General features: G+C 33.9%; 2 protein-coding genes across 2 annotated transcripts; one reads left to right on the top strand and one right to left on the bottom strand.

Annotated features, from left to right (window-relative positions):
- Nucleotides 1–5,850, bottom strand: LOC128865445 (uncharacterized). Its single transcript, XM_054105838.1, has 3 exons — nucleotides 5,562–5,850; nucleotides 5,275–5,501; nucleotides 1–4,731 (listed from the first exon to the last, which is right to left on the bottom strand). The coding sequence occupies exons 1-3, from the start codon at nucleotides 5,672–5,674 to the stop codon at nucleotides 4,562–4,564; spliced, it is 510 nt and encodes a 169-aa protein (XP_053961813.1). The 5' UTR covers nucleotides 5,675–5,850; the 3' UTR covers nucleotides 1–4,561.
- A 4,176-nt stretch (nucleotides 5,851–10,026) lies between these two features.
- LOC128863554 (uncharacterized) lies at nucleotides 10,027–11,145 on the top strand. The gene has a single exon (XM_054102773.1). The coding sequence runs from the start codon at nucleotides 10,189–10,191 to the stop codon at nucleotides 11,143–11,145; it is 957 nt and encodes a 318-aa protein (XP_053958748.1). The 5' UTR covers nucleotides 10,027–10,188.
- Nucleotides 11,146–11,684: the final 539 nt, after the last annotated feature.

Here is an 11,684-nt window from a genome sequence, read left to right as displayed (position 1 = left end):
TATGGAACACATGGAGTGATGTTAATCGGAAAGAATTTCTGGCCTTCATCGGAGTGATCTTGAATATGGGAACCATGTCGGTTGCAAATCTCCAGGAATATTGGTGTACCAAGTTCACCAGTAAAATTCCATTCTTTTCAGACGTATTTACCCGAGATAGATTCCAGCAAATATTTTGGATGCTTCATTTACACAAAAATGCACCAGTAGGCAGAAATACGTGCTTAAGGACTCGCATTCAAAAAGCTAATAACTTTTTACAATACATCAACTCAAAATTTTCCGAACATTTATACCGTATCAGTCGATTTGCGTTGATGAATCCGTTATAAAATTTAAGGGGAAAATATGTTTTATGACATATAATCCAGCTAAACCCACTAAATGGGGAATTAGAATTTACGTTCTGGCCGACTCAACTACCGGTTATGTTTATTCGGTTTTGCCTTATTACGGCAGTATTACTTCTGAAAATCTCATAAGACCTGATCTGCCTGTCAGTTCCAGAATTCCTTTAGACCTGTACAGAAAACTATTGGACAATGTTCCTAATGCTAAAGGTTATCATATGTATACCGACAGGTATTATACAAGCATACCCCTTGCTGAAGAACTGCTAAAAATGAATTGTTTCCTCACCGGCACAATCAAAACAAATAGGAAATATTTACCAACGACAATAAAAAAACCGCAATTTGTAAGAGACAGGAAAACAGTGGCTTACAGAAAAGGCAAAACCCTAGTTCTCGCATGGAAGGACAAAAGGATTGTCACTTTGTTAAGTACTCGTAATGAAGCGGGTTTGACATCGGTTGATAGAAGAGTACGTGGTGGTGAATTGGTCAGAATACAAAAACCTAAAATTGTTATCGATTACACAAAAAATATGCGTGGAGTAGATCGGGCCGACCAATATGCTGCAACATATTGTTTTCTGAGAAAATCCCTGAAATGGTGGAGAAAACTATTTTTTTGGGGGATGGAAATGTGTACAGTAAATGCATATATATTGTACACTTCTGTTAAAAAAATAAATAATGAAAAACCAATGACACACTTGAAGTTTGTAAAATTGTTGGTGGACCAATTGATTGGGAATTTCCGACAAAACAGCACATCTCGAGAATACAGTTACACACCAAATACGGAGGCCAGACTCAACAACCACCTACATATTATACGTTCTGGAACCAAGAAAGATTGTGTAGTGTGTTCGAATAGAAAAATTCCAGGCGAAAGACGGCAGACCCATTATTTTTGTGATACCTGTCTAGAGAAGCCAAGATTACATATTGGCAATTGCTTCGAGAGGTATCACACTTTGGAAGATTACAAAATGTAATAATTTTATAATTTTTTTTATATATCCTAACATTTGTATCCATAAACAATTAAAAAAATAATAACATACAACGATGACTTTTCTTTCAATGCGTATATCATGAACTTACATGTGAATGGCGTCGAGTTGCTGGTAATATGACTCAAAAAAAACTTCGAGTGCAAAGGGTTAAAGAATTAAAATACCATAAAAATGTTTCATATGGTATGAATGTAACAATAGCAATATGTGTATTCCTCTTATTGATTATAATATTTGTATGTTGGAAAAGGAAGAATATAAAAGTAAAAATTGTAAATAAAAGAAATTATAATGAAGGGGGAATTATGTTAATGGAAACTTACCCCAAACAAAATGTACTTGTAAATGAAAGAACCCAGGAGAGTTCTAACTCTAACGGTGGGGGAGTTATGTGGAATGGCCCCGCTCCCACACATAAAGTTATGATTGTAAAATGAGCATAAAGTTATGAAAAAGAAAACAATCATATTTTAATAGAAATTTATGATTGTAAAATGAACCTTAGGAATGCCACTCAGCACTTTAGAGTTAGAAATATAAATATACATATGTATGTATATGCTTAAGTGAAATCCGTTCATTGCATATATGAATGACGTGAAGTATGACAGATAAACAAACATACTGGTGTCAACACTCAAGTATGCAAAACATAAGAGAACACAGTAAAACAATTGCAACTATGTTGCAAGTCTAAACAAAAGTAGATTATTTGGATGGCGCTTAGTAGCATCACGAACACACATATTTACGATCTAATATAACGTTTCCACCGCAGCCAGAGTTTGGGTTCTCTGCCGCTATCGTGTTCTTAGCGCAAACACCAAACAAAACACCTGTCAAATCCCATACAAAATTAAAACACAACTCCATACCTAAACCCATTTTTCAAAGTGTGTTTTGTTGGGTTTGCATCTAATTTAATTATTAAGTGGTGGCAATGTTGCTCATTTTCCTCATTTATTATTGCATTCTTATCGAAACATGGCAACAATGATTGCAATTTCGCACAATTCGTGTGGTAAACGTTTGTGCGCGCAAAATATAAAATTAAAGTTCTTGATTTTAATGGAAAACATTAAAAAATCAAAAACTATTTGGCTTCCTTCTGCGGACGAAGCATTTCTGGATATATGGGGTAAGAAGGCAGTTGAATTGCGAGGTCCACGAAAGAACTCACATACAGTGAGTGCCACTCAAAATGGCCCACATGTAAAAAGTTTACAAAACGTGGTATAATTCCAAAAACTTACATTTTCTTTTTCAACTTTTTTATTTTCCTTAAACTATAAATAATAGCCAACAAAAAAACGTAAACATATTTCATTAATAAAATAAAGTTTTCAAAATTTACGAGAAAGGAACAAAACACATGAAAAATGACGCGCCACTCAAAATGACCCACTCATTTAAAGCAACTCATATAACGGTATTTCACGAAACCTGTTTGTAAATTTTTGTCTGTTTAGTTGCTTTGAATACATTGTTCATGTGATCGACTTATTAGTTGCGCATGCGAAGTTAAGAGTGTGAGATTTTGCGTATTTTCCTAAAATGGCTCCTCAAACCACAATAGAAATACGAAATTTGATAATACAGCATTATAAAAGTGGTAAAAGCCAAAGAGAAGTAGCTGTTATGGTTAATAGGTCACACAGTACTATAAAAAATATAATAAAACGTTATAATGACGAAAAACGAATCGCAAACAAGCCAAAACATCCTGGTAAGAAAGTGCTGACTGAACGTGAAGAGCGTTGGATTCTACAAAAAGTCAAAGTAAATCCACGATTAAGTGCTCCAATTCTTCGAGATATGTTAGCAGAAGCATTTAATATAAAATGCAGTGCAACAACCGTCAGAAGGGTTCTTCATAGAGCTGGTTTACATGGAAGAATTGCCCGGAAAAAACCATTTGTAAGTGAAAAAAAATAGGAAAAATCGTTTGGAATACGCTCACACCTACTACATGAAAGATTTCGAATTCTGGAAAAACGTAATTTTTGTTGACGAATCCAAATTCAACTTATTCGGATCAGACGGGAGGGTAAACGTATGGCGAAAACCGAATGAAGAGCTGGATCCAAAACATCTTCGACCTACAGTAAAACATGGTGGTGGGAACGTGATGGTGTGGGCTGCTTGTTCGGCTTCAGGTGTTGGAAATTTGTGCTTCGTGCAGGGTAATATGGATAAATTTCAATATTTGCAAATTTTGCGAGAAAATCTAAAAGAAAGTGCACAAAAGCTGCGAATAGAGAATACATTTCACTTGTATCAAGATAACGACCCAAAGCATTCCGCCCACATCGTCAAAGAATGGTTATTGTATAATTGCCCTAAAGTCTTGAAAACACCTCCACAGTCTCCAGATTTAAATATAATAGAGAATTTATGGCAAAAATTGGAAGTTGAAATTCGGAAGCGAGCAATATCAAATATAAACGACCTCAAGACTGCCCTAATGGAGGAGTGGGAGAAAATATCTCCAGACTTTACAAAAAAAATTGGTGGAATCCATCCCTAATAGGTTGAAATCGGTAATAAATCAAAAAGGTTATCCGACAAAATACTAGTTTTAAGGAAATTTATGATTTTTTTTATGTATATAACTAAATTTAAATGAGTGGGTCATTTTGAGTGGCGCGTCATTTTTCATGTGTTTTGTTCCTTTCTCGTAAATTTTGAAAACTTTATTTTATTAATGAAATATGTTTACGTTTTTTTGTTGGCTATTATTTATAGTTTAAGAAAAATAAAAAAGTTGAAAAAGAAAATGTAAGTTTTTGGAATTATACCACGTTTTGTAAACTTTTTACATGTGGGCCATTTTGAGTGGCACCCACTGTATATATGCGGAGATGGCTCAGTCGCTGGGAGTTCTTGGACATGAGATCCGTCCAATTGACATTAAATACAAAATTCACAATTTCACAATGAAATATAGGTAAGGCATATAATATATTATTTCATTAAAGTAATTTTGTTAAAGCCTCAAAATTTCCTTTGCAGAAAATGCAAAGCAGAGCAAGGGACAGGATGTTCTCCTGTTTCTTGGAAGCACTACCAGAGGGTTCACCAGATAATAGGAAGCGATAGAATAAATAATGTTGATGCGGTCGTTGTGGATAGTATAACAGGTATTTTTTTTTATTTTTATATGTAATTTTATTTGTATTTATATCTAATTTTATAATGTTAATTTCTATTTATATATGTAGGCATGCCTGATTCGGTTGCTTCGCCAGCTCCATCACTTTCGCCAATATCGTCGGATTCCCCTTCATGCTCCTCACTTTCAGCTGCTCCGTCTGCTTCATTTTCATTTTCGCCACCATCGTCTCCAGCACTGAACGAAGCTTCCGCACCTTCAGCGAAAACAAAAAATGCGAGATATATGAATTAAACGAAACAATAAAATCTTGTATGACAGAAAACAATAAATTAACTGCAGAATTAATTGAAATCGAAAAAAAAGGTTGCTGCTATTGAGTTATTGACAGAAAGTGTGGTTAGTTTCTTGGAGAGAAAGTAATTAACTAAAACTTATAAATCCTTTGAAATATTGCTTGTGAAAGTGCTTAAAAATTAATATGTGAAATGATATTTAAGTTTTAATGAATTGTGCCTTTTAAAGTTGCACTAAGTGCCTACTAGTATCTTTTTTCAAAAATGAATAAAATGTTATTTTATAAAATTATGTATTAGAAATTTTATTGTTCTGGTGAAAAGTTGTTTTTCAAATTCAATCCAATTGGACTCTTTGTGGCTTTTGTAGGTCGAAATATTTAAATAAATATTTGGTTTGAAGATAAAATTGTTTAAACCAAATAACCTTTTTAACCAATAAATTATGGTTAATTTAATAAAACATACGGGAGAATCTAGATGAAAAAAGTTATATTACTCACTGAAATATTCCTTTAACGCATTTCTTATCGATTCTCCTTCAGATCGGTCAACTGCATTGGTGCCGTATTGAATATTGTACCTGGAATCGCGATGCATTTCCACTAGCCAATTTTCCAAAATTAAATCCTTCTCAGCAATCAAAAAATTATGTAAAACACATGCACATGAAATAACTGTGTTTACATTTTTGATGTAGTTATCCACGCCTTTTCTAATTCTCCTAAATCTAAAATATAACCTGTATTACCAATTTTTAAAAATATTAGAATCTCTAAGTTGTATTTACCGGGCTTTTAAATGGCCAAAAGCATTTTCCACAACACGCCGGCACTTAGACAACCTATAGTTGTATTTTTTTTGTTCGGGTGTGTTGGTCACCCTATGCGGATATGGCTTCATTAAATGCTGAGAGAGACGAAAAGCAGAGTCCCCTATAATATGGACTGGTATTTTTGTGGATCCATACTGCAAGCTCAATTCATCAAGAAGTGCACAACTTTGCAACTCGCGCTTTAGCGATGATTTTTCAAAAATTGAGGAGTCGTCGCATCTTCCAGGACTGCCGCAATGTATAAGTTAACACCGGCTACGTGTTTATCCACGAAGCCTTGCAAATTCCAGAAGAAGCTATCATTTGTTTTTCCAACTAAATTGAAATCAACAACAAGCACAGCTATCCGAAGATTACGATAGTTAACACCGGCTACGTGTTCATCCACAAAAGCTTACAAATTTCAGAGGAAGCTAACTCTTGTTTTTCCATTACTCTGGCAGTCTACTTCCCAAAAGGTACTGGAATGTTCCTAAAATATACATGTACATTATACACAAATAATTTATCATAAATCTGTTTACCATACCAAAGACCATACACTTTGCGAACGCATTAAATTGGCAGCAACGCTTAAAATTATTTTATTTTCCCTTAACCTTTTTTTTAAATAATATGTGAACTCACTATCAATTATTTTAAAATAAAATGATAAAATCAACATAACAAATTGAATTTTATGCACCATTTTATAATTCTATCAATTTTTATAATTTTTATTTCACAATGTCAACAAAAGACAGTTCAAACACAATTTCTCCCAAACTTCCGGTGGAAACAGTTGACAGTTCTCCCAAACACAACTCCTGCAAACACGGTGTTTGCTTTTGGTGGAAACGTAATATAAAGGCAGTTGTGGCCGAACAGCGAGGGCGACTAGTAGTAGTCGTTGAAACTCCTTTTCAAATTTAAAATTAATAAAATTTTGAAAAAACATCAAGTGAAAAATTTGGTATTAATTAATAAAGGAAAGGAACTTCAAAGCTGAATAGTCACAACCCAAGGTTTCCTCATAATTGGAAACATAACTGGCGCAGTCGGTAAACAACATAACTCGCGTTTACTCAGATGCCTTGATGTTCCATTACAGTTTTGAGGGGAAAGCCAATAAATCGGCGCTTTTGGGCCTCAAAAGTCTGGAACTCATTTTCGGTATTTAAATTTTTTCGTTTACACTTTTTTTTTTATATATATAACATGTTTTTTATGTATATCCAACAGATACATTTAATAGTACCCCGAAAAGCGAAGTCATCGCAGAAATTCGGAAAGCGGTCCTAATGAGCCACAACAGACACAAGCAAGTCGTTAGGAAACAAAAACAAAAAATGAATAATCAAAATAACAACCAAACGAAAATATTTCTAAAGCTAATTTTATTATGTTAAATTACTTTAATTCATGTTCATTTTCTAACACCAAAACCTAATTTTAGAATGTAAATATTTAAATAAATAACTAAAACTTAACGTAATTTTATAATGTAAATAGTAAACTAAAATAAATAGCTGTACATAAATAGAGCATACTAAAACTTTGAAAAAATTAATAATTTGTTTAATACTTGAAATATATGTTATTAACTTAAAAACCTTAATAGGAAGGGCAAATAAATAACATTTAAATACTAATGCTCTCTTGAAACGGCTTGTTTGATCGGTCACCCGTTTTAACTCAATCTTTAAAGATACATTTTCTAGTAATTAATCGTTCCTTTTATAAATCTGATACTTATTTTCCGTTTTATAATCAATTTACGGCCAAATTTTAACGTAAAAATCGAAATCATTTCTTTTAAAAGCTGCCATTTTGTGAAAATTCACTATTTTGATTAGCCGAACGATTAATTACTAGATAATCTAATATATTAACAAAATTTGTTTAGTTTTTTGATTTCAGATAATCCAATCCTGAGTTACGATGTACACCGTAAATCGTCTTTTTTTAAAGGAGGTTCCAGAAATCGCCTGCAGCGCGCTCTATAATCAACATTTTCATAAATAAAAAATTTTGTTACGTTCTTGAAGGATGCTTTTATAACCGCCAAAAATTTTCAAATTAAAATATTCTGAAGTTTCTTCAGGATAAATCCTTGACAACCCGTCTTTTATTTGCTTCATAACTGCGTATAACCCCTTAACTTTTGATTTTAAACTAATGCAAAAACAAAAATACATTTCTCATTAAATTATTATATAATGTATTAATTTTCTTTAGAAACTAGAAATTAACTAAATAAATATTAAAATTATTCATTAAATAAATAATATTCAATAAATAACCATTTGTATCAGTAATTTTGAAGGATTATTGTATATAGGATCCGTAAGTATTACCTACAAAACTACCCAGTTGAAGAGATTCTGTTAACTATGTGTTAACAACGAAATTCACTTATTCGTGAGATTCTGTTAGCTACATGTTAACAACGAAATTCACTAGTTCATGAAATTCTATTCACTACATGTTAACAACAACATTCATGAGTTCAGAAGGTTTTGTTCACTACATGTTACCTACATCATTCACAACTTGAATGTCAATTAGAGCAGCACAGCAGGATATGAGAAATTTCTGTTAGTGCGAGCGAATAAAAGCATCACACGTATAGACTGGAAGTAGGCGGCAAGTGCACGGCGTAGAACATAAAATTACTATAAGGCCGGATTCACACTATGATGCCGATCACGGTCCGCTCTCGGTCCAGTCTCGATCCGGTAAAATATTCACAAACGAAAAACAATGAGTGTATTCACACTATCCGTGCTGTTCAAGTTTCGGTACAGTCACACTCCAGCATCGATCAAGTTCGAAGAATATTTTGCTGGAGCGTGATCGAACTTGCCGCGACTTGTACTGATAGTGTGAATAACGTTGCGTTCTCGGTTCAGTCTTTCGACAATAGCAAAGGAGTGCAGATCGAAGTTTTTAGAATGACAGCTGAAAAATCTTGGTCTTTTGAAAAACGTAAGTAATTGCATACAGGATTTATTATAAATTTTGAAGTTTTATTCAAATGGTGAATAACTAAAAAATAACGATCAATATCAGTATTCAAGATAATAAAGTAATCAATATGACGTGAATGAAAATTCCATTTATTTACATTTTTCAGATGAAATGCTCATCGAACTTGTCAAAAGTAAGCCTGGAATTTAAGACCTACAGTCACAATATTATAGTGACAACAATTATAAAAAAAAAACGTGGGACGAAATAGAACGAGCAATAGAACTAAACGGTAAGTCAAATAATTATCACGGAATCATTTACACTATAAAGAAATATCTACTTTCTACCACATAATACGATCTGCTTGCCATGGTACTGAACCTATTGGAGAATTGAAAAAAATTTTTAAAATTTCCCTTGTTTGAAACGCTTCGGCCTGGGCATTGCCACCTTGTCCCCTCAAATTTCTTATACAATCGGTATTAGTACAAGTCGAAATATTTTCGTTATTAACCCGGCGAGCGTAAGGTTGGGTGAAATTCACCCAGCCTGTAATAAACCGTTTGATATTTTCTATTCCGTACGTCAAAATAAGTTGTGCGTCTGAGTAGCTGCGCGGGGGGAGGTAGGCATTCGTTGTGTTTCATGCCGCAGTTGACCGCCGACTGGCGAGGTGTTTAGATGTTGTCAAAGTTGCGGCCGGGTAAGTTTCACCCACCTTACGCTTCGTGTTACAAATTCGAGTAAATACTTTTTGTTTTATATTCGTTATATTTTAGTTTTTATTTATTTTTTTTTCAGCTAAATAATTAATATGTCATACGAAGAAACCCAAAGAAGATTATTGAGGGTTTTCGAAGCAGCTGATCAGGATGATTCTTGTGATGATTCTGGTAGTGACTTCGAAATTGATAATGTTGGCCAAAGAAGCTCTGAAAGTGATTCGGAACAAGAGGTAGGATTACCGAATGAGGAAGAAAACGAAGCTGAGGGATCTGAAGAACGTGAAAGCAATGATAACAGACCATATTTTACTGGAAAGAATGGTACAAAGTGGTTTAGTGTACCAGAAAGGTCTAACGTGCGTACGAGATCAGAAAACATTATAAGGGAAAGGCAGGGCGTAAAAGATATTGGCAAAAATGCAAAGACAGCTGTTGAATGTTGGAAACTCTTTCTTACTGATGAGATTTTGCAAGAAATATTGTTACATACAAATAGTCAAATAAATCTGAAGAGAACTGCTTGTGAAAATAGTCACGTAAAGAAATATATCATGGCAGACTTGTCATCGTCAGAATTAAAGGCTTTTATCGGTCTCTTGTATCTTGCAGGACAGTTCAAAGCAAATAAGCTGAATTTGAAGGATCTGTGGATAAGTGATGGATCAGGGGTTGAGATTTTTAGGACAACGATGACTTTGAAGAGATTTCAATTTATTCAAAACTGTTTACGGTTTGTTGATAAGAACACTCGGAGCGAAAGAAAAGCTACTGATAATTTGGCTGCCATTCGTTCTTTTTTCGAGAAGTTCGTAGCAAATTGCCAAATTGTTTATACACCATCTGAGTATACAACTATAGATGAACAACTTCCATCGTTTCGAGGCCGTTGCAGTTTTCGCCAGTATATGCCCAATAAGCCAAACAAATATGGCTTGAAAATATATGCCTTGGTTGATGCAAAGTCGTTTTACGTCATCAATCTTGAAATTTACCCAGGAAAACAACCAACAGGCCCTTACGCTCTCAGTAACAAAGCTTATGATGTTGTGGACAGACTTGTGGCTCCAATTTCCAAAACCAATCGCAATGTCACCTTTGATAACTGGTTTACCAGTTATCCGTTGATGTTACACTTATTGAAAGAACATCGTTTGACAAGCACAGGCACTGTTCGAAAAAATAAGCCCGAGATTCCAAGTCAGATGCTCCAAACGCGTAACCGAGAGATCCCCAGCACAGTGTTTGGATTTCAAAAGGATATATCTTTATTGTCCCATGTGCCAAAAAAAAACAAGGTTGTTTTGTTGATGTCAACATTACATCACGATGATAGCGTTGTTGCTGATACTAATGGCACACAAAAACCAGAAATGATTATTTTTTATAATCAGACCAAGGGAGGCGTTGATGTTGTAGATGAGCTGTGCACCAACTACGATGTTTCGCGAAATACAAAGCGCTGGCCAATGGTGATTTTCTATGCAGTTTTGAACATGGCTGGTATAAATAGCATAATAGTTTACAAGTCCAATAATAGTAGCAATTTGTCACGCCGAAATTTTCTTAGAGACCTGGGTATTGGATTGGTTTCAGAACATTTACAAAACAGAAAGGAAAATCAGCATTTACCCCGAGAGCTTCGCAAACGAATTCTGGACCAAGTGGATGAACCCTCACACTCACAACGACCTCCAAATAAAGTTCCTAAGCCTATCAGGAGATGTCAAATATGCCCTACTAAAAAAGATCGCAAGACTAAACACACTTGTTATAAATGCAATCGCTATTTATGTATAGAACATGCTGTTTTCACGTGTCAAGATTGCGCTCAAACTGAAGATGATTACGAGAACTCTGAATAACTATATAGTAAAAGTTTTGATCTCATATGTTTCCTAATTTTATAAGCTAGAAGTAAAAGCTATTCGTTTTGTTTTTTTTTAGTTTCTTTTTTTTATAAAATTATAATACTAAGTGTTACACTTTGTTTAAATGAAAGAAAATATTTTTGTTAATTTCATAAATAAAGATTTAAAAATATTTGTTTGCTTTATTTTTCCTTCCCAATCAGTTCTTGGGTTATTACATAATTGTACTAGTAAATAAAAACATATAAAAATATTATGAACACATTAAAATATCTAGCTCAATATATGGGTTTGTTACACCCAGCTTACGCTCAATGTAATAAATATTAACCTTACGCTCGCCGGGTTAATAATTCTGGCATTTCTTATAATATTATGCAAAATACACGTTGCCAAAACAATCGATGTTACATTCCTGGGATCAGCTATCAGTCTTCTCTGGTAGATACGAAAGGTTTGCGACAATATACCGAAAGCACACTCTACTAATCTTCTTCCTCGACATAGACGATAATTGAAAATTCTCTTTTTGC

Source organism: Anastrepha ludens, chromosome 5 (assembly GCF_028408465.1).
Source record: "Anastrepha ludens isolate Willacy chromosome 5, idAnaLude1.1, whole genome shotgun sequence".
Classification (NCBI taxonomy): Eukaryota; Metazoa; Arthropoda; class Insecta; order Diptera; family Tephritidae; genus Anastrepha; species Anastrepha ludens.
The sequence above is the reverse complement of the archived record's forward strand: the minus strand, read 5'-3'. Positions and strand labels throughout refer to the sequence as shown.

Excerpts from the sequence above, each read along its gene's own strand:
- LOC128865445 (XM_054105838.1), bottom strand. The coding sequence starts at position 5,674 with ATGAAGCCATATCCGCATAGGGTGACCAACACACCCGAACAAAAAAAA. Across the intron at positions 5,502-5,561 it reads TTTGGCCATTTAAAAGCCCG|ATTTAGGAGAATTAGAAAAG; the intron begins GTAAATACAACT and ends GTTATATTTTAG. Across the intron at positions 4,732-5,274 it reads TGCGTTAAAGGAATATTTCA|GTGCGGAAGCTTCGTTCAGT; the intron begins GTGAGTAATATA and ends TTTTCGCTGAAG.
- LOC128863554 (XM_054102773.1), top strand. The coding sequence starts at position 10,189 with ATGCCCAATAAGCCAAACAAATATGGCTTGAAAATATATGCCTTGGTT.